Below are 22393 nucleotides of genomic sequence, written 5' to 3'. Positions count from 1 at the left end.
GAACCCCTAAAGCTTGTTCTTTCATTCCTTTTGGTTTCGGCTTTGAATACTTTGTGCCTTCTACTTCTATTTTCTGTATCCACACACTGAAAGTTAGTTGAAAAACATGATTCTGTTTTAATGTCTTGTTTCTCCCAGCAGGTGGGCTTTGTTTTATTGTCGTTTGCAAATCCTTAATTTCCTCATCTTTTGCTGCAAAGAGCTGGGTGTAGGTGCTCGTCATTTGTTCACGATTTCTGGAAGCACCCATTTCTTCCGTCTGCTTTTGCAGAGACAGAGATGTTGCACTGTACTCTGGTTTTGATCCTCAATTATCTTTTGATGTTTTCTTTCCTTCTCAAGATGACCTCTCTGATTATGTTCAACCGAGACGTCTCCGCTCCTAGTTACACAAAAGCATGGAACACTTCTGGATTAGCTGCAGGAGCAGCTCCACTCTCCTCGTCCCTGAGTCTTCCCAGTTCTTTTTTCTGAAGACTATTTTTTTCCTTTCACGGATACAAGACTTTTGACTTTTTCCTCAATCGTTTGTTCTAAAATTTTGCTTTTTACTTAAGGTTTCATTATGTTTCTCAGATTCTTCAAGAACCTCTGAGCTTCAAGTATTTCCACAAAGACTTCTTTCTCATTTGTGAGTGTTGATGGCTGCTGCTTTTCTAAACCAGAAGACAGAGCCCTTGGTTTCCTCATGGGCATCTGTTTGCTACTCTGAGTTCTGATCTCTCAAAGTTTTTCTCTTGACTGAGTTTAAATAAACACCCATGCTCTAGCTTTAAAGCAGAGAGAGCTACCCAGGCCAGATACATTCAACAGTTCTTTAATGGTTTGCTCATCCTTGCGTATTTCTTCCAAGGACTGTGTTGGCAGGGACAGAATTCTGTCAGCCATTTTTTTTTTCTAATTTTTATTTTTATTTTGACAGGCAGAGTGGACAGTGAGAGAGAGAGACAGAGAAAAAGGTCTTCCTTTGCCATTGGTTCACCCTCCAATGGCTGCCGCGGCCGGCGCACTGCGCTGATGCGATGGCAGGAGCCAGGTACTTATCCTGGTCTCCCATGGGGTGCAGGGCCCAAGGACTTGGGCCATCCTCCACTGCACTCCAGGCCACAGCAGAGAGCTGGCCTGGAAGAGGGGCAACCAGGACAGAATCCGGCGCCCCAACTGGGACTAGAACCTGGTGTGCCGGCGCCGCAAGGCGGAGGATTAGCCTAGTGAGCCGCGGCGCCGGCCAACCATTCTTTTTTAACTTGTGAGAGTCTCTATACAATAAGGATTCCTTCCCCAGAAATCTGATGAGCAGATTCTTCCAACTGAGGTCTAATATTTTCATGAGCAAAAACCAACTCTTCTTTTCCCATTTTAAGGTCAAAAGCAAATTCTGCTCAATTATCATTAATTCCTTTTCTTTTTTTTTCCTTTTTTTAATTTATTTTTTTGAGAGGCAGAGTGGACAGTGAGAGAGACAGAGACAAAGTTCTTCCTTTTTGCCATTGGTTCACCCTCCAATGGCCACCGCGGCCAGCGCACCACGCTGATCCGAAGCCAGGGGCCAGGTGCTTCTCCTGGTCTCCCATGCAGGTGCAGGGGCCCAAGCACTTGGGCCATCCTCCACTGCACTCCCTGGCCACAGCAGAGAGCTGGCCTGGAAGAGGGGCAACCAGGACAGAATCCGGCGCCCCAACTGGGACTAGAACCCGGTGTGCCGGCACCGCAGGCGGAGGATTAGCCTATTGAGCCATGGCGCTGGCCTCATTAATTCATTTTCAATGATACCACAAGGATGTTACTGTTCTAAGTCAAATGTCATACTTCAGGGGATTTAATTCTGAATCAGAATTCACATCTCTTGCAGTTCTACTTTGAATTACTTCAAATTTATTGTTCAATTTCAAAAGGGATAGTTGGGGGCTGCCACTGTGGTGCAGCATGTTAAGCCACTGGCCTACAATATCAGCATCCCACATCCAAGCACCAGTTTAAGTCCTGGCTGCCCTGCTTCTGACCCTCTTCCCTGTTAATGCTCCCGGAAAAGCAGCAGATGACCCAAGTGCTTGGGCCCCCACCAACCACGTGAGAGACCTGGATGGAGTCCCAGGATCCTGGCTTCAGCCTGGCCCTGCTCAACCACTGCAGCCATTTGGGGAGTGAACCAATAAATGAAGATTGATCTTTCTCTCTCTTCTACCTTTCAAATAAATAAATCTTTTTTTAAAAAAGTGATAGCTGGGGGCTGGTGCTGTGGTGAGGCAGGTAAAACCACTGCCTGCAGTGCTGGCATCCCTTATGGGCCCAGGGTCAAGTTCCGGCTGCTCCACTTCTGATCCAGCTCCCTGTTAATGTACTTGGGAAAGCAGTGGAGGATGGTGCAGGTGCTTGGGCCCCTGCACCCACATGGGAGACCTGGAGGAAGCTCCTGGCTCCTGGCTTTAGATCAGCCCAGCCCCAGTCATTTCTGCCATTTGGGGAGTGAACCTGTAGATGGAGGATATCTCTCTCTCTCTCCCTCTCCCTCTCTGTCTCTATAACTCTACCTTTCAAAATAAACAAATCTTTTAAAAAAGAGAGACAGACTAAGGGAATACAACCTTATAAAAAAAAGTGATAGATGAAATTCTTTCTTTTCTTGGTGCAATAATTAATTCTCTTTTTCAGGGGCCAGTGTTGTGGTGTAGGAAGTTAGGCCTCCGCCTGCAATGCTGGCATCTCATATGGGTGTTAGTTCAAACTCCAGAAGCTCTATGTCTGGATCAGAAATAGATCTGGGTAAGGAGCAGAAGATGGCCTAAGTCCTTGGGCCCCTGCACCCAAGTAGGAGACCCAGAAGAAGCTATGGGCTCCTGGTTTCCGGGGTCAAGCCCGGCCACTGAGGCCATTTGGGGAGTGAACCAGAAATAAAAAATCTGTGTGTGTGTGTGTATGTGTGTGTGTGTCTCCTCCTATCTCTGTAGTTCTGCCTTTCAAACAAAAATAAATCTTAAAAAAATTCCCTTTTTCAAAAAGTTGGACTTTTTAGGTGTCAGATTGTCTTCAGTGAGACTGTTAGTCTGGTTTAGGTGATTCAGCGTGATTTTTCCATTTTCAGCATCAGACGATGCTTGTTGTAGTTTGAACACTTCCTCCTCCATTTTTTTTCACAGGATCATTTTGCATCAGATCATAACACTTTAGTTTCAAACATTCACATTCAATTTGTCTTGTTTTCCCATTCATTAGTTCTGGATCTTGTTCAAAATATTCCTTTCACTTTCTGCAGAAGGTAATTTTTGTTCAGACCTTGCATTCGATCCTCAAGTTCTTCGATGGTTTTGTAGACTCTACTTTTTCAGCTTGCAGCACTTGAACAGGTTTAGCATCTCGTTGAGAAAGCAGTCTCTCCCATTCTGGAGCCACCTTGCTGAAGCATTTTTTCTAATTCTTCACTCCCTTCTTAGTTGCTTAGATTTTCCCCATGACTACAGCTCAATTCTGTCATCTGCTGTTATGAACATTCCGTAATACTGACAGTTCAAGTTGATGCTCATCACTCTGCTGATTTCTCCGCTATTCAAGTTCCTTGATGGTATTTTGCATTATGTAGATTGCATTTGCATCAAAGTCAGCTGTTCTTCTACTTTATTAAAGATATGTTTATTTATTTGAAAGGCAGAGTGACAGAAGAAAAGGGAGAGAGACAGAGAGAGAGAGAGAGTTTTGCATCCTATAGTTCACGCCTCAAATAGCTGCTACAGTGGGGCTGGGTCAGGCTGAAGCTAGGATCCTGGAACTCTAATCTGCTATCAAGTGGGTGGCAAGGGGCCAAAGTATTTGGGCCATCATCCTCAGCTTTTCCAGGCACATTAGCAGGGAGCTGGATGGGAAAATGAAGCAGCTGGGACTTGATCTGGGGCTCTGATATACGATGCCGGCAGCGCCAAAACACCAGCCCCTCCTACTTTGTAAGTCTAAGCAACACACTTCCAATAGTAAACATCAGACTCAAGTTTTACAATATCATTTTACAATCTACTTATTGTGATCAAATTATGTCACCACCATCCATGCCATCATCTGGAAAGCTGAAGAAAATGGGTACCATAACTGGATGAAGCTGATAACAATGGTGGCTTCCCAAGTATATCCAGCGAGTGACTGACCACAGCTTCTCTGGCTGTGCCTTGCCCAGAGGAGTTTCATTTCTAGCTCTTTCTGTTGTGGTTCATGTGGATAATCAGCAGCTTCCTCTTCATTCGGACACTCCCATGCCTCATAACGTTTCTCGGAGATCACTGCAAAGCCTTTCCTGTCTCTCTCTCTCTGATCTTGAGACCGGCTGCTGGGCTTTCACCGGCTTTTCCCCTGCACGATCTTCCTCTTACTAGAAATGTGGCCAAATAACACGCTGCTTCCCACGCCCCTGAAAATGGCCTAAGCTGCAGTTGAGGCCACCAAACCACGAGGCTGCACCTGGTTGGCTAGGAGAAAGTATCTAGCCCATGAGACACCAAGCGTTCTGGCACTGCTGTGTGGGCGGGGCTGAGAACCAAAACACAACAAGCGTTTCTTGGCAACGCCAGCTTTGAGGAATGTGGCCCAGCCCCTCAATGTTCTCCCCACCAGGTCATCGGGGCTGACCCCCTGTGGTTCTGCATGAGTGACTTTTCCCCAGTGCCACACACAGCTACCATGGCTGCCCCTGTCTTCTCCCTCCCCCCACCCCTCACAAACTACCTTTCTCTGAGAAAAAGAAATGACCAGTAAATAAATAAATAAGGCCGTGGGACAAACATCAAACTAGCTTGAAGCTCCACAGGTGGACACATGCCCCTGGGAGAGATACTTGATTCCACCAGGGCCTTTGCCTAGGTGAGGATGCAGAGTAGGACACCTGCTTCCCACATGGGAGATCTGGATTCAACACCCAGCTCTGCTGCTGACTCCTGCCTCCAGCTTCCTGCCAATGCCCTCCTTGGGAGGCAGCAGCTCAAGGAGTCAGGCTCAGAGACTCGGATTATGTTCCCGGCTCCCTCGCTTGTGGGCACTTGGAGGAGTGAACCAAAGGATGGAAATGCTCTCTCTCCTCCTTAAGTTAAATAATAATAATAATAATAATAATAATAATAATAGGGCCGGCGCCGTGGCTCACTTGGTTAAACTCCGCCTGTGGCGCCAGCATCCCATATGGGCACCAGGTTCTAGTCCCGGTTGCTCCTCTTCCACTCCAGCTCTCTGCTGTGGCCCGGGAGGGCAGAGGAGGATGGCCCAAGTGCTTGGGCCCCTGCACCCGCATGGGAGACCAGGAAGAGGCACCTGGCTCCTAGCTTTGGATTGGCGCAGTGCCAGCCATAGTGGCCATTTGGGCAATGAACCAATGGAAGGAAGATCTTTCCCTCTGTCTCTCTCTCTCTCACTGTCTATAACTCTACCTGTCCAAAAAAAAATTTCATTGTATACTAGAACACAAATTAAGGCCTAAATGAAAATAATAATAAATTATTACTATTATTTAGGGCAAATTAGAAAAGAAATATTCTACCCAAAGATATTTTGAAATCTAAACTGAAATAAGTTAACAGTTAAGGATTATTAAGACTTGCTGGATAATTCCTAGAAAGTTTTGCACTACCTAAATGCTACAGTTGATTAACATCTGCGACATTGGGGCCAGCATTGTGGTACAGCAGGTTAAGACACAGCCTGCAACCATGGCATCCCATGAGTGCCAGTTGGAATCTTGGCTGCTGCTCCATTTCTGAGCCAGTTCCCACCGAATATGCCTGGGAAAGCAGCAGATGATGGCTCAAGGGCTTGGATCCCTGCCACCCACGCGGGAGACGCAGATGGAGTTCTAGGCTCCTGGCTTCAGCCTGGCCTAGCCCCAGGCGTGTGGCCATTTGGGGAGTAAACCAACGGATGGAATATCTCTCATTCTCCATGTCTCTCCCTCTCTGTAACTCTGCCTTGCAAATAAATAAATGAATCATTTAAACAAATACCTCCAACATCATACTGAGTGAAATGAGCCATACACAGGAAGATAAATACCACATGTTCTCCCTTACATGTGGGAGCTAAAATTTAGTTAAAAAAAAAAAAAAAGAGAGAGAGAGAGAGAGAGAAAGAAATAAAAAATAAAAAGCAAAGAATGAAAAAACCCTCCAAATTTAACCATCTTAAGCGAAGTATTAAAGTACTGCATTATTTGTTCACAAATAAAATATGAAATGCCACAGCCACAATTTACAGATCAGACGATGAATGCATAACTTCAGGGTAGATTATGAAATCAAATTACAACCATCATCTGACTCATGCTGCCTCATGAAGGAAAAGCAACTAATGAATACGCTAAAAAAAATTAACCAAGTGCTAAAAAAAATACACATACAGTGACTACCGACACTAAACTGATTTTTATGGCTTTGGAAATCTGAATTCCACTTTTTAAAAACTCAAATTATACCTAATGTGTATGTTAAAATGAAAACATCTTCCCCAAGTTATCTCTTTTCTTTTCCTATGTCCTTCTAATTCTTTTTCCAAATTCTGTACCTTAGTCAATATCCTTGAATTTTATAAACACACACCTTTTTCTCTCCCTGTAGGAAATATTTGTAACACATATGCAATATGTTTTGAAGTTATAAAACACTGATGATAAGATGACCCCCACAATGGTCCCTTTGGGAAACTGAATAATAAAATAGCAAAGGAAATGTGGAAGCATTTGCCCAGGCTTGGAGAAGTGATGCGAATCAAGGAATCTGGAGGTATGACGGCCTCCTCAGCCATCTGCTCTACACATAAACTCAAGGGTGGGCCCCCTCGCAGAAGGCACAGGGATACTGGATGCTGTCCAAGAAGGCAGACAGAAGACTTCTTCCCACCAAAGCAGCTGAAATGCCACCGTCATTCTCTAGGGAAAGAGAGCTCTGTGAACAGGACCCCAGGGACATGAAGACAGGACACAAGTTTTAATGAGGCCGGGATGGGAGAGAAGGGTGAGAAATAAGGCTTTGGAATTTCAGGGAGCGGGTCAAGAAGGCCAGTGTAATTCCCTCAGGCAACAGGAAGTCCAGAAGAACTTTTGGAAGGCAAACAGGAAGTTTCTTTAGCTGGCCCGGTTTGATCTGTCTGGTCTTCTTTCCTCTGGCATTGGCAGCCTCCATTTTCTGAGTTCTGGCTTCCACACCTGGTCTAGTGTGGTCCAAAAGGGAGCTGCCTTTTTTTTTTTTTTTTTTTGCATGACCTTGGCAGTGAGTGACCCAAGCAAGAGCCACTGATGCAGGCTCATCCCTGACCACCTCTGCCAACTGACAGGGCAAAGTTGTTGGGCACACAACAAAGGCCAGACAAATGGAGCCTATTCTGTACTGTTAGGAAGCTCATACTAGGGAGACAGGAGTCCCAGGGACATCCAGAGAACAGAAAGAAAAAGTATCGATGGAGAACAGACCTGCACGTGAGAAAAGCAGAGGTAGAAGATGAGGAAGGCCCTTGCAGCTGGTCTGGGAGGTACTTAAAACTGCCGTGGATCTGGAATTCCATTTCTGGTTTTACACTCTTTTTTTTTTTTTTTTTTTTTTTGACAGGCAGAGTGGACAGTGAGAGAGAGAGAGACAGAGAGAAAGGTCTTCCTTTTGCCGTTGGTTCACCCTCCAACGGCCGCCACGGCTGGCGTGCTGCGGCCGGCGCACCGCGCTGATCCGATGGCAGGTGCCAGGTGTTTCTCCTGGTCTCCCATGGGGTGCAGGGCCCAAGCACTTGGGCCATCCTCCACTGCACTCCCGGGCCACAGCAGAGAGCTGGCCTGGAAGAGGGGCAACCGGGACAGAATCTGGCGCCCCAACCGGGACTAGAACCCGGTGTGCCGGCGCCGCTAGGTGGAGGATTAGCCTAGTGAGCTGCGGCGCTGGCCTCCACCTCTTCTTTCATTCCCTGTGCTGCCCAAGGTCTTCCACAAAACTCTCCTGTCTCACCCTAGTTCACTCAGTTCCAAAGGACGTGTGCTCAGGCTTCCTGAACACCATACGCCATAGACCAGGGGGCTTTAATGACTGAAACGTCTGTTCTCCCAGGTCTGGACTCCAAGACCCAGGATGCACCGGGTTCACGTTCTTGCTGGTCTGCGGATGGCTGCCATGTCCTGTGCCCTCACGTGGCCTTTCCTCTGAATTTGCAGAGACAGAGATCACTCTTTCTATGGAGTGAATGTCCCACCCTTACGATCTCATTTGATCTCAACTACCTTCTAAATATTGTTATCTCCAAAACCAGTCACACTGGAGACTGGGGCATCAACATGCGAATCTGGCGAGGTGTAATTAAGTCTGTAGGACCCAGTGGCAGTTGTTTAGCAGAAATAGAATGTGTTCTCTGTAGGGTTAGCCTGGAGGTACATGCCCAGGAAAACATGAGTCTGACTTTGGGAAGAAGAGGGGTTCCTTCTTTAACCACTGCCAAACCAAGCCAATCACAGAAAAAACATTTCTGTATCATTCACAATCTTTAATTCAGCATAAATGCTTCCTTGAGTTTACCTCGATTTATTTCCTCTATAATCTTTTACTCATTTTCAGAACATCCGTTTTCTCTGAGGATATTGAGGTCCATATGGTTGATGCTTGAAGCAGACACGCTGGATCTACTTGAGTAGGGACAAAAGCACACATTGAGACCCCATTATACTCTAAGTAAACCAGGTGCATCGGGTGTTATCTGCCAGAGGTGCGGTAGAATTCAAAGACCCAGTCCAGAAACTACTGATCAAGACGTGCTGATAATCTAGAACAAGATCCTGCCTGTCTGTGGAACATGCCACTTCACTTCTGGACAGTGGAGTTCATGAAGGACAGACAGGACGAAAGCAAGCTCTGGTCATCACCAAGCAGGAAGCTGCAAGGAGGAGAGCCTATGTGCGCAACTGGCTTCACCCAGACACAGCATAAGGCGGGTAGGGGTGGGGGGCTCTGAGTACCCAATGTTTCCAGAAGAGGAGCATTTTGTCCTGCTCTCACTGCAGGATCTCGGTCCTCACGTGGAGTAAGGGTGAGGTACCAGGACAGACGGCCAGAAGTTAGGCCTCTCCTTGCAGCTTTCACCAGGGTCCCGTTAGACAGGTAAACTCAGGCTGGACATGGCCAGTTGGAGAGTAAAGGGGGAGGAAAGAGCACCACTTTGCTAGCAACGTCCCCTTTGTACTGTAGCCCAGAAGCTAAAATGATGCAGAACCCTTAACTTGAGGCCCTGGGTTATGTCCTCCGCCATGGCTGCTACAGCAGAGACCTGAAGGGAAGTCAGCTGTCTTGGGAGGGAGGAGGATTGGACCATCTTGACAAAAATCCCTGGAAAAACAACTCCTCACCTGTAAGCCTACTACTGCACCAAATGGGCTAAGAAAAGCCAGAACTGTGATGGAGAAGATGGATCAGCTGATATGAGGATAACCAAAAAGGACGTTTTCAGTCTGAAACCACAAGGGTTGGAAAGGATCCAAGTTGAAGCTTTTATAAGCACAGAAACTCTGATGGGAAAAGGTAGAGATTTCCTAATTATATCCCACTGTACAAGAGAAGAACAGCTGAAGAAAGGAAACAGTGTTAAAATCACAGACGACAGGTCCCTAACATACTCCTCAGAGCGTTCACAACTTTCACACCACTTGATGTCATCATTAAAGGCAACGCTAGACAAGAGAGACCACGGCTATGCCCCAGCAGCAACTCTCTCATAAGAGGACGAGGAAGCAAAACTACGGGGGTGGAGACAGTAACGACATGCTTTGATGTTAGCGTTCAGCCCTCTCTGCTGCAGTTCTGTGCTGCAAAGTTGGGTTTTCCTCGTGGAAGCAAACAGAAGGCATCAGAGCTGAGACACAGGTTCCCAGAGAAGGAAACCTCCACACACCCAGGGGCGTGATGTGCACCTCATCCTAACAACGGGGCAATCGGCATTTCTTCAGCAATCTTGTATGGCTCCCACAACAAGGGCGTGGAACGCTCATGTTATCGGATGCAATTGTACCTGGTGCCAAGGACACGGTAATCACAGCAGATCAACACTCCCCATTCATTCTGTTATCTGGTCCTCCAAAGTACACTAACCACATAGCCTCTGAATAATTGTAACAGCTCTCCAATATCTCCTCATCCTCCTGTTTAATAAAGGGAGGTGAGTTTCAGGTTGACAGACTTCCATATCCAATGGAAACTGAAGTTTAATAATATGGGCTTTGCTTTCATCCTGTTCACTAGGATGCTTATCTAATATTTTAGGAAAGGGCACACTGGTTTCCAATTTGTGATAGTGCTATAAGATTTCTCTTACAAATAATTTATTTTGAAAAAGTGGTCAGCTTTTTCAAAAGCTATGTATGGCTGCAGATGTCAAAAATCATTCAGGTGGGGTCCAGCACTGTGGTGTAGCAGATAAAAGCCGCTGCCTGCAGTGCCGGCATCCTATATGGGCACTAGTTTGAGTCTCAGCTGCTCCACTTCTGATCCAGCTCTCTGCTATGGCCTGGAGAAGTAGTGGAAGAGGGCCCAAGTGCTTGGGCCCCAGCACCCATGTGGGAGACCCGGAAGAGAATCTTGTTTCCTGGCTTCAGATCAGCACAGCTCTGGCCGTTGCGGCTATTTGAGGAGTGAACCAGCAAATGGAAGACCTCTTTTTCTCTCTCTCCCTCTGTCCCTGCCTATCTGTAACTCTGCCTTTCAAATAAACAAATAAATCTTTAAAACAAATTTAATCAAGTGAACTGAGGTTTGGAAAACACAAAGTTAACTAAACAGATCCTTACTTCTTTGCTTATTTAACCCACTATATTTCTGGTGTTGGGGGGACTGCCCCATACCTTTCATTGGCTGAGATGCTAAATTCAGGTACGCCACCTAGTTATGGTATCAGTTTCCTTTTGTAAAGCTCTTGGGAAGTGGGGTGACACATACAAACTCATCTGATACTCAAAACGGCCTCCTCAGGTTCATCCACAAACGTCTGCATCTGGGCACAGTTGAGGATGTGGGTGCTCTGGGAGATTAAGTGACTTGACCAAAGTCGCAGGACCAGAAAACAGCTCATACGGAGCGTGGTGCTTGACTTCTGACTCCTATTGCAGACATCCTTGTTCTGCATCTCTCTGCCCATGGACTTTTTTTTTTTTTCTTTATTTCAAGCAAATTGAAACAAGATGTGGAGATCATTAAACCTGACCCACAAAGGACATAAGTAGAACCAAACAGTTCATTCTATGTTAATATTCAAGACGCTGCATTCCTTCAACTTGCACTCACACATCCCTCCCACCATGAAAAACAGGAAGACTCCTGCACGGTCCCATGTGACGGCCGTTCATTGTGCCCTCTCGTGCCCTCTGACGCCTGCTGCACCAGGAGTTTCCTGGGGGGTGCAGAGACGCACGCAGATGAACCCTGAGCAGCCTTACTTCTCTCACAAGGCTCTCGGGTTTGGAAAATGGCTCCAGAAGGGAGATAGCTGCAACCATCACTTTCAGGAAACAGCAAAAATGTTCACAAAATTAGAAGTTCTCTCCTCACTGCAGACATGCCTTGTCATCCAGCTTGCTTCTTGGTCCTCATCTCTGGCTTTTCTCCTCTTTGTTCCTTGCACCTCAGCCACGCTGGCCTTTCTGTACCCTGAATACACAGGCTTATTCCCATCTCAGGGCCTTTGCACCTGCTGTTCTCTCTTCTATAGACAGCAGGCACCAGACCTTTGCATGGCTGCGTCTTTCACATTGTTTAAGTCTCCAATCAAGTGACACCATCCAAGAAAGCTTTCTCTCACTCCATGTGATACTACTGTTCTGTTTCTTCATCATTCTCTTCTAAAAACAACCTGGTGTTATGTTCAATACATGACTTATGGCTGCCTAAAGTTGTCTCGTCTGTTCACTTGCCCAGTGTCCACCTCTAACTCAACTGCAGTCACCATGAGAGAAGAGGCCAGGTGTCCCTGGCTAGGTATATTTACTTCCAGGGCCTGATACATGGTAGATGCTAAGAAAAACTCAGAGAATGAAAAGGCCACACTCCACACAAACCTCTACCCTCACTCCCACATATGATCTCTGTTCCTTCAAAGAAGCAAAAAGGAAAGCTGAGCAACTCTACCTGGTTCGTGAAGAGTCCATGTCCAGCACCAACTTGGCTAAATGTTTCCGCTGCTTTTGAATATTTGGGATTTCCACCTGTGGTTACAGGAGACAAGGCACACGGTCAAGTTGAAGCTAAGTGCAAGTTAAGAACTATGAAAACTTGGCTAGAGGTCTCCCAATCCTTATTTTCAGGTTCATTCACCTTTCCCTGCCCCACCACCAATCTACTTCTTTGAGGTATAAATATTGACAGCAGGAATTGTGTATATTTTAGGTATACAATTTGATGTTTTGGTATGTTTACACTGTGAAAGAATTACTAACCCATCATCTCACAGTTACTTCCTCTGTGTGTGTATATGTGTTTGTGTAAATAGGAAAGTAAGAACATTTAAGATTTAGCCTCTTAGCAAATCTTTTCTTTTTTTAAAGATTTATTTTATTTATTTGAAAGGCAGAGTTACAGAGACAGGGAAGGAGAGGAAGTGGGGAGAAGGGAGAAAGGGAGAGAGGGGGAGAGAGAAAGAGAGAGAGAGAGAGAGAAGGAGGGAGAGTAGGAGAGAAGCAGAAGGAGAGAGACAGAGAGAGAGATGTCTTCTACCCACTGGGTCACTCTCCAAATGGCCACAATGGCTGGGGCTAGGGCTGGGGCTGGGCCAGTCAGAAGCCAGAGGCCAAGAACCAGGAGCTTCTTCTGGGTCTCCCACATGGGTGCAAGAGCCCAAGTACTTGGGTTGTCCTTTTCAGCTTTCCCAGGAGCATTAGCAAGAAACTGGATGGGAATTGGAACAGCCAGATCATGAATCAAAACCCACACAGGATGCTAGTGTCACAGGTGGTGGCTTTACCCACTACGCCACAACACTGGCCCCATTTTTTTTTTTTTTTTGAAGATTTATTTATCTGTTTGAAAAGCAGTGTGACAGAAAGAAAAGGGGAGGGGGTATGGAGAAGAGATCTTCCATCTGCTGGTTCATTCCCCAGATGGTCACAATGGCTGGGGCTGGGCTAGACTGACTAAAGCCAGGAGCCAGGAACTCCATTCTGGTCTCCCACATGGGTGGCAGCAGCCCAATGCTTGGGCCACCTTTTGCTGCTTTCCCAGTCACATTAGCAAGGAGCCAGATCGTACGTAGAGAAGCTGGGACTTGCACCAATGCTCCGATATGAGATACTGGCATTGCAGGCAGCAGCTGAACCCGCTGCACCACAATGCTGGCCCCTCAGATATCAAATACATAATATAACATGTTAACAACAGTCACACCATACTGTTTATTGGGCCCCCAGAACTTAGTCTTCTTGCATAGACAAAACTTTGTACTCTCTGGGCAACTGCAGATGAAATCCTGACTCCTTTTCCTGAGCGGCACTCTGCTTTCTCGCTCTTCGCTGGACACCTGCCAGGCCCTTCATCAACCCAGACCTTCTCAGAGGTCCTGGGCTGCCCTGCTCACCTGGGCCTGCCCCTTCTCCTGCCCTTACCTCAGCCAGCAAAAAAAAAAAAAAAAAAAAAAAAAAAAAACAACAACAACAACCAGGGGCTCAACCTCATCTCTCTCCGCTTCCACAAGGCTCACACACGGGAAGAAATGAAGTGAGCCATGCAGTCAAGTCTGACCCGCAGACCTACTTCAGATCAGACAGTGGCCGCAGGAGGAGCAGCGGCCTCGGGAGACCTGAGAAGCTACAAGGAGTGCCGCTAGGATGCAGACTTTGTATTTATGGAAAGACAGTCGGATGTCTCCAGAGTAAACAATGAATCAACGTTGCCACGCTGTCTTTTCTCAGCCAGAAGCTCTTCCATGTTGATTGTACGCGGATGCTCTTTTTATATTTTTCTTTCTAAAAATGACTTCAGTGAATTCCAGGGCAGGATTTTGGTCGCAGGCCCAGAGAAATTAGGGCAGGACGGGAGAATTAAAAAGGAGAATTGGTCGTAAATTGAATGACAATCATCCCGGGCTGCGCTTTGGATGTGAGGAAGACTCCACGCCCTGTGAAGTACTTTCCACGCACTCTGCCGAGCAGGGGTGAGAGGCGGACTGAGGGTCACAGCTTCCAGCAGGAGGGGGCACTGTCGCAGGCCCTGGCAAAGTCACCTCGGGGCCCCCAGGCAAAGCTGGGAGTCACTTGGCTTATCTGTGGGAGTTGCCCTCTCAAGGAGTCTCAGTGGGCAGGCTGGCCTTGCTCCTGGCTTAGTGTCAGGCTTTGGCCAGAGTCTGGGAGCTCCTTAGGAAGAGCAGGGACTTGTCCTGGAGTGCCCCTGGCTAGGGATCTCCTGCTACAGGAAGGAGCCCAAGAAGTCTGGAGCCAGCCTGTGTCACAGCACCGCACCCATGGTTTTCTCCTGGAAGCCTTTTAGCCTCGTCAGCAATGCTTGACCCACCCATTTGCCCCGAAAAGGGCTCCAGGCGGTGCAGAGAGTTGCTGAGAAGCCAGACACAGGCTAGGGCACCACTGCTCAGCAGGGCAGCCTCTACCCACATGAGTCTATGCAAGTCTAAATTTAAATACACCAAAGTTAAATTAAAAACTCAGTTCCGGAATCTCACTACCCATATTTTAAATGCTCAAGAGCCACATAAGACCAGTGGCCAGCAAACTGTGAAGATGGAGGCTATTTCCTCCATTGCAGGGAGTTCCAGGTGACGGTGCTGCTTAGCTCTTATATAGTCAAATTAAAGGCAACAGAGAGCGGATGAGGGTCCAAGGCAAATAAAGTCCCCTGCCCCATCACTTCCTGTCGACCTTAATGAAATCTCACTAGGTGGAAGCCAGCAAAACTGTCATATAGATATTAAGATTGCTTCTTAATAAAACAGTTTAATTTAGTGTCCACTGAGGCCTGAGGAGAAGGGACTTGTACAAACACCAGCTGGAAAAGACATCAGACCCTCATGGGCATGGGTCCCCAGGCTCCCTGGGAGGAGGGGCTGCTCTTCATTTCACTGCAGACTTGAGATGGTTGGAGGAAGGCAGGGGCAATGGCAGAAGACACTAGATGGGGAAGAAGGTGATGCTGTCTGCTTTCTATCTTACTCGGTGGAATGACAACCAAGAAGAGCGAACGGACTGCCGTATTTGGGTATCTTGACTATGTGGCAGGGCAGGAATAATCCCTGATGGGAATCAATGCGGGGGGGGGGGGTCGGGGAGGTGCTGTTGTGGCGCAGCAGGTCAAGCCATGGCTTGCAATGTCGGCGTGTCTTACCGGAGAGCCAATGCAAGTGCTGGCTGCTCTGTTTCTGATCCAACTTCCCACTGATGTGTTCGGGAATGCAGCAGATGCCGGCTCAAGTACTTTGGTCCCTGCCACTCACAGGGGAGACATGGATGGAGCTCCAGGCTCCAGCCCTGGCTGTTGCAGCCTTTTAGGGAGTGACCAGCAAATGGAAGATCTGTCTCTCTGTCTCTCCCTCCGTGTTGCTCTGCCTTCCAGATAAATAAACACACACAAACACACACACACACACACACACACACACACACATATATATATATTTTAAAGTTAAACCAGTACCAGGAAGCATGAGGGGAGTACTTAATGGAAACAATTACTAAGGGGGTGGAAAAAGATTGACAGGGGCATTGCTCTTCCAGGCTTCCATAGTCACAGAGTCCTGGCCTCATTCTCGCTTCTTACCTCTGCCAACAGAAACAGGGGCTCGATCACATCTCTCTCTACTTGCAACTCAAAGTGGATCAGCTCCTGCGCCAGCTTGTCCTCCGTCTCTCCGCAGAGCTTCAGCATCTTCCTGTAACCCAAGGGGGAAGAAACACACTGCACACTCTCAGAGACGACGATTCGCTCAGCGTTCCATCACCTCTCGCTCAGCAAACCCTGCCGCGTGAGGGTAAAGAAGGTGGGCCCTGGCCCCACTGACTGAGCTGCCCCACCTGCTCTCACTTCTGAAACCATCAGGAGCTCAATGGGCTCTTTCCACATAGAAACAAATGTCCTTCGGGCCTCAGAAAACTGCTGCCCTCTGATGTCCTCGGATCTTTAAAACCTTCCTTTTGTGCCAGCGGGTCGAACCCTGGGAGCCACGCTGAGTAAGGCAGGAGGGATGAGAGGGCTTACCCCGCTGGGCCCCAAGTCCCCCTTCCAGAGTCTGTTTCCTGCCTTCTAGAGAATAAAACTCAGAAGAAAGCAGAAGGAACCAACATCCCCCAGAGGTGTAGATAACAGCAGGGTTGCCGTGATCCCAGCTGTCTTTGCTGAGCTTTCAATCCACGTTCATTGCTTTCATCGCCCACTCCACCCCCGAAGACCCGCTCTCCCCGGGCTGCCAGGCACAGCGACGGCTGAGCACTGCCAGCGTTCAGGGAGCACACTACGCTGATCTCTGCGCAGCTGACTTCTGGCGTGGGCTCAGCTGTCAGGGACTGCGACGTCAGTCCCCTAGCGCTTCCGATTTCACACCTCACAGGATCATGTTGCCAGCGCCATTTCTCCCCTGTTTTTCCTGCGATCGTGAATCTCTAGCTTTTAAGGGGGAGGGGGACCCATTACTGTAATTTAGTGGATTTCGAAAGGGAACAAACTCAGATGTGTGTTCAGTCTCCTGTCTTCACTTCCAGCCTTGCTGTGTCATTATATGTTTGGCATGTCTCTTAGAAATACTGCACAACAGGGTTCATGTTTATTCATTGAGAATGACTGCATTTATTCCATTTACATCCCTTTTGACTGCTGATAAACGTGAACTATTTCTATCTCCTTTGTTTTTTTGTTTTCTATTTATTATGCTTTTCCTTAGCTAATGCTTTTGCTCTTTTGTCCCCTTCTATTTTTTTTAATTCTGTTTTTCTTTTGTGTATTTTGTTCTTCTAGTTTGCAAGGTATACATTCTATTTCTATTCTTCTCACTAAGTACTTTTCTAACATGTACACTTGACTTTAAATTCAAATATACTATTTTTATCTTCCAGACAAGCAATACAGCAGTTTAAAATAGTGCTTTGTGGGGCCGGTGCTGTAGCATAGAAGGTTAAGCCTCTGCCTGCAGTGTTGGCATCCCATATGGGAGCCAGCTTGAGTCCTGGCTGCTCCACTTTCAATCCAGCTCCCTGCTAATTCACTTGGGAAACAGCAGAGGACAGCCCAAATGCTTGGGCCTCTGCACCAGCATGGGAGACCTGAAAGAAGCTCCTGGCTCCTGGCTTCAGATCAGCCCAGCTCAGGCTATTGCGGCCACTTGGGGAGTGAACCAGCAGATGGAAGATCGAGCTCTCTTTCTCTTTCTCCCTCTCTCTCCCTCTCTTTCTCTCTCCTTCTATCTCTGCCTTTCAAATAAATAAATAAATAAATCTTTTTTTCTTAAAAAAAAAAAAAGTACTTTGTGTTATTACAGTCTACTACTTTAATTTCACTTTAACTCCCTCTACAAATTCACCATGATCATATTGCTATTTTTTTTTAATTCAATGGTTATTTATATTTCTCTATCATGAAGGGTAGCACCAGGTTCAAATATGCCACTTTGGCATAAGGAAATTTGAGAAGAAGCAAATACAAAAACAAACCAGCCAACCCAACTCTCTGCCTCCCCAATATGTACCTAAAAGCAGGACATATATTTTCAAGGGAGTTCCCCACCTCCTCCACCTCCCACTCCTCACTCCCTCCCATGTCCACCCCACTCTACCAGAAAGGAAAGAAGTTAATCACTAGAAGACTTTAGACCCTTACGGCCCCAGATGGAGCAAGGGGAACCCGTGTAACAAACTACACCAAAAAGCCTCCACCCTCCCTTTGTTCCTTCTTGTGTTTACCTTCCCACAACCTGACGCTCAAAACTCCTTCTCTGTTGTCTTGTCACTACTCCAAAAATCACTGTTCTTTTTTAAGATGCTGTATAAACCCACACTCTACCCACCCCTTTGAGTTACTCATCACCGAGTTCTCCCATGTGTTTGCTGAGCTACACAGATTATGGATTAACAGAATGTACATCCTTTTCTCCTAATGAGTCTTGTCAGTCTAATTTGCTGGGCCCTAGCCAAAGAACGTAACTTGGTTACAGGAAACAAGAATTTTTTTCCTTCCCTACAACAAATTCACTAACTTCACAGTTTTCTTCTGGACATAATCTATTCCACATAGCTTTTACTAGTTCTTTTGGTGATAATATTTAAGTAGTAACTTTCCTAAATCTCTACCTGAAAAATATCTTAATTTTTCCCTTGTTCTTAAATTATGAATCTAGTTTATCACAGAATCCTGAGTTTCTTATTTTCACACTCAATACTTGAAGATATCTCTCCATTATCTCTTGGAATTTCTTTTGAATTTATCTTTCTTTTTATTTGAAAGTCATAGAAATAGGAGACAGATAGAGATCTTCCATCTGCTGGTTCACTCTGCAAATGCCCATAACAGCTAGGGCTGGGCCAGGCTGAACTCAGGAATGAGGAACTCAATTTAGGTCTCCCATGTGTGTCGCAGTCTGAAGAGTTAGATGGGTTAACAGGCTGTTAGGCCAGGTCCCTGTTGGAATGAGGAAAGGGACAGAGTCCCTTTAAGAGTGCACAAAGCATTTGTTCCTTCCCAGAGACTGTCTTCAGCAACACTGTTTTATCATAACAAGCTAGACAGGATTACCAGTTCTGATGTGTTTTCCTCTTCCTCCTAATGGTTGTTATTCTAGACCTCTGATTGGTTGTTAGCTGTTATTCTCCCTGTCCCGCACTGGATAAATCTAGGGCCAATCAGAGACAGTCACTTTGTGCATAAAAGAGCCAGTACCCACAGGCTTCCCTGGCAACTCCTCCCTTGGAGAGCCCCTCCTGACAGCTGCACCAGGAGGTTTCTCACTTCAATAAATCTCACATTGCTCACTGTCCCTGTCCACACGGAAATTCTTTTTTGATGTGAGACAAGAACCAATATCATTATCCCATACCAGCAGGGACCCATGTACCCAGGTCAGCACCTGCTTCCTCCCAGGGTGCAGGAAACGGTGGGGAGGCAGGACTTCAGCCCAGACACCATGTGCCTGAACCACTTTACCAAACACTTGCCCCCTCTTTGGCATTTATTTTGGCTGGCAGTTTGTTATAAGCTGAATTGATCTTTTAAGTATTTATCTTTTCTTCTTGCTCATTTTAAACTTATCTCTTTTTTGTTAATCATTTGTAGGTTTACTACAATATGCTCAGGGACACATTCTTTTTGTGTGCCTTAAGACTACAGACTTACGTTTTTCTTCAAATGTGTAAAAGAAAAGTTCAACCACAAAGTCACCATTCTCCCTACTGTCTCCTTCAGGAACAGGTACTGGACAACACGTGGCACCTAGATATTCTGTCACCTGTCTCCCAACGTAACAACGCTGATGTGCTCATCACATCTGCTTCATTATAGGTGGCAGCTTCAGATTTGATTTCAAGTTCATGAACCCTCTCCAGTTTATTTCAAATATGCCTTAAAATTGTATAATTTTGTAAAGTTCAGCCTCGTTTTTCTTCAGTTCTATTCATTCTTTTTCATAGTCTGATTGTTGTTGTTGTTGAGGAATTATTTTGAAGTTAATAAAAAAAAAAGATTTGAAAGGCAGAATTACAAAGAAAGAGAGAATGTGGGGGGGAGGAATCTTCCATCTACTTTCCCCAGGTGACCCCCACAGCAGGGCTGGGGCAGACCAGAGCCAGGGCCCAGGAACTTCCTCCAGGTCCCCTACTTGGGTGCAGGGGCCCAAGCACTTGGAGCACCCTCTGCTGCTTTCCCAGGAGCATCAGCAGGGAGCTGGATTAGAAACGGAGCAGCTGGGACTCAAACCAGTGCTCATATGGGATGCCAGCACTACAGGCAGCGTCTCAACCTGCGGTGCAACACGTCAGCACCTTGAGAGCTAATCCTTACATTTCATTTTAAACAACAATGTATTTCTTCATATTTTGCTAATATTTTTAGTTCTTAGGGTTCTGATTTTTCGAATAATTTTAGAACAACGTGTGGACACTGTCTTCCGGCGATTCTTTTTCTAGTTCACTTCCCTGTGAGCTCACAATCAGCATGGCTTGTCTCTCTGGGATTCCCCGGAGCTCTGACATCGAGAGCTTTCACCTCAGGCTTCTGCTACGACTGCAGGGACTTCAAGTGTCCTTCACTGGTTCCATGTTAATTTCTCCGAAGGGACTTGCCTGACTGCCCACATAAAACACGTGCAGGGCAGGGCTTTTGATTTCTCACTGGTGGTGTTTCCTTCTTCCCCAGGCAAACCCAGTCCCCTGTCGGAGTTCAGGTAGGCTTGGTGCTTCCATCTGGAATTCTAGTCCCCTTTTTGTGGATGAGGTCCTACCCATATTTGGCACAAACCCACACGTGGTATCACCTTACCCAAGAAGCGTGTCATCTCCCAGGATGGCTGACCCCTCCATCAAACACTGAGCCAGTGTTGTCAAAGGCAACTTTTTCTGCAAAGGAAATAGGCAGTGTCAGCAAAACTACTTTCCATGGTCACCCACTTCCTCTACATCAGCAAAATAAGTCTAACACTTGCCCAGATAGCCTGTTGGCTGAGAAGTAAGCGGACTTAAAAAATATGTTCAAATCTAAAAATCCAGTTTTACAGATGTCAACAAAAGTCAGAAAATTAAAACTCAATTAAATTTGCCACCTTGGAAAATAAGCCTGAGGTTTTCAGGCTGTGTTTTAAAATAAAATAGGTCACCAAGAAGAGGAAAAAAAAGAAAATTCCAAAAGGATGTTAGCAAAGATTTGAGAAATGCATTGATTTTTTTTTAAATCCATCTCTCTCAAAGAGTGTATCAGTCATGTTCTAAATGAGGTGGCTTAAGGTGAAGAAAAAAGAGAACGTTGTTAAGAAATTAACACATGCAAAGGAAGCATCCAAATAAAGCCACAGTCCCAAGAAGATGTACAAATGGTCAGAAAACACTTGAAAAGAGGCTTATCTTTGTTAGTCATTAAGGAAATGCAAATCAAGGCCACAATGACAGACTACTTCACATACAACTGGGATGGCTATGATAACCATAATTTCAAAAAAAAAGAAAAAATACTGGTGAGTATGTAGAGAAGAGAAACCTCACACACTGCTAGTGACAATGTAAAATGGCAAGACACCTCAGAAAAGTTTAACAATATCTCAGCAACTCAACAGGGCTACCATACGGCACAGCAATGCCACTCTCTGATAGATAACAAAATAACTGCAAATAGATATTTAAATAGGAACGAGCCCATAAATATGAATAGCAGCACCACTTACAGTAGAGAAAATGGGAAAACAACCAAACCTCCATCGGTGGATGAAAGGATAAACAAAATGGGGAATGCTAGTCAGCCATAAAAAAGGAACGAAATCCTGACACAAGCTACAGCACAGATGAACCCAGAAGACATCATGCTCAGTGAAAACAATAAGACAGGCACAAAAGTCCATGTAGTATGTGATTCTATTCATAGGAAACACCAGAATAAGCAAACCCATAGAGACAGAAAATAAATTTGTGGCTTCCTGGAGCTACGGGGTTGGGGGGGGGAGAGGTGGGACTCCTTAACAGGTAAAGGGTTTCCTTTTGGGGTGATGAAAACATTCTGGAATTAGATACCTGTGACAGCTGCACAATACTGTGAATGAACTCAATGGTAAAACCATCACACACTTTACAGCAGTAAGTTTCATGTATGGGGAAGGAGCAGCAAGCTGCTCCAGGAACACAGCACGACTCCCTCCTGAGCTGACAGCAACCAGCACACACAGGCCAACAGCAGACCCAAACAGGGCCAGAACTGCCAACCCATCCGCCAGGACTTCTAGTCTACATGGCTACAAAGACATTCAAGTGGGAACGTGACCCAGGCTAGAGCTCAGAGAGTCTTCACTGTGATTCATTTACTAATCTAGTTGTTTATGAAGAGCAGGCTTTCCAACCGGGAGCTGGCATCACACCAGTGAGGAACCAAACCAGGCACTGCTCTCAGGAACTTCCTTCTCGTGGGAAAGACAGCACACATCAGCCTCTCCTTTGTGTGCACCTCTTCATCTGGCTGTCCCTCTGTCTCTTGTATAATAGGCCTTACAAAAAACTGAGAAGCATAGGTGACATGTTCTATGAGCCATCCTAGCAGGTCACTGGACCCAAGAAGAAGGCCGTGGGAACCCCTGATTTATGGCTGGTTGGGCAGAAGTTGCAGAGGCCAGGCTTTACGGTTGGTATCTGAAGTCAAGGGCAATCTTGTGGGACTGATCCCTTAATTTGTGGGGCCCTAGGCCAACTCCAGATGATAGCATCAGAACTGGATTATGCCGTAGGATACCCAGCTGATGT

General features: G+C 46.3%; 1 protein-coding gene across 7 annotated transcripts in view; it reads right to left on the bottom strand.

The window, feature by feature from the left end:
- Positions 1-22393, bottom strand: part of ARHGAP44 (Rho GTPase activating protein 44) — a 189083-nt gene that overhangs the window by 67838 nt on the left and 98852 nt on the right. For all 7 annotated transcript variants that reach the window (XM_008270707.4, XM_051825172.2, XM_051825173.2 and 4 more), the window contains exons 4-6: positions 20436-20512; positions 15738-15849; positions 12108-12184 (exon numbers count right to left, since the gene is read on the bottom strand). In XM_008270707.4, coding sequence (XP_008268929.1) covers positions 12108-12184; positions 15738-15849; positions 20436-20512 — 266 coding nt within the window. The remainder of the gene's footprint in view (positions 1-12107; positions 12185-15737; positions 15850-20435; positions 20513-22393) is intronic.

Source organism: Oryctolagus cuniculus, chromosome 17 (genome assembly GCF_964237555.1).
Source record: "Oryctolagus cuniculus chromosome 17, mOryCun1.1, whole genome shotgun sequence".
In the NCBI taxonomy this organism is placed as follows: domain Eukaryota; kingdom Metazoa; phylum Chordata; class Mammalia; order Lagomorpha; family Leporidae; genus Oryctolagus; species Oryctolagus cuniculus.
This window is presented reverse-complemented; position numbering and strand designations above follow the sequence as displayed.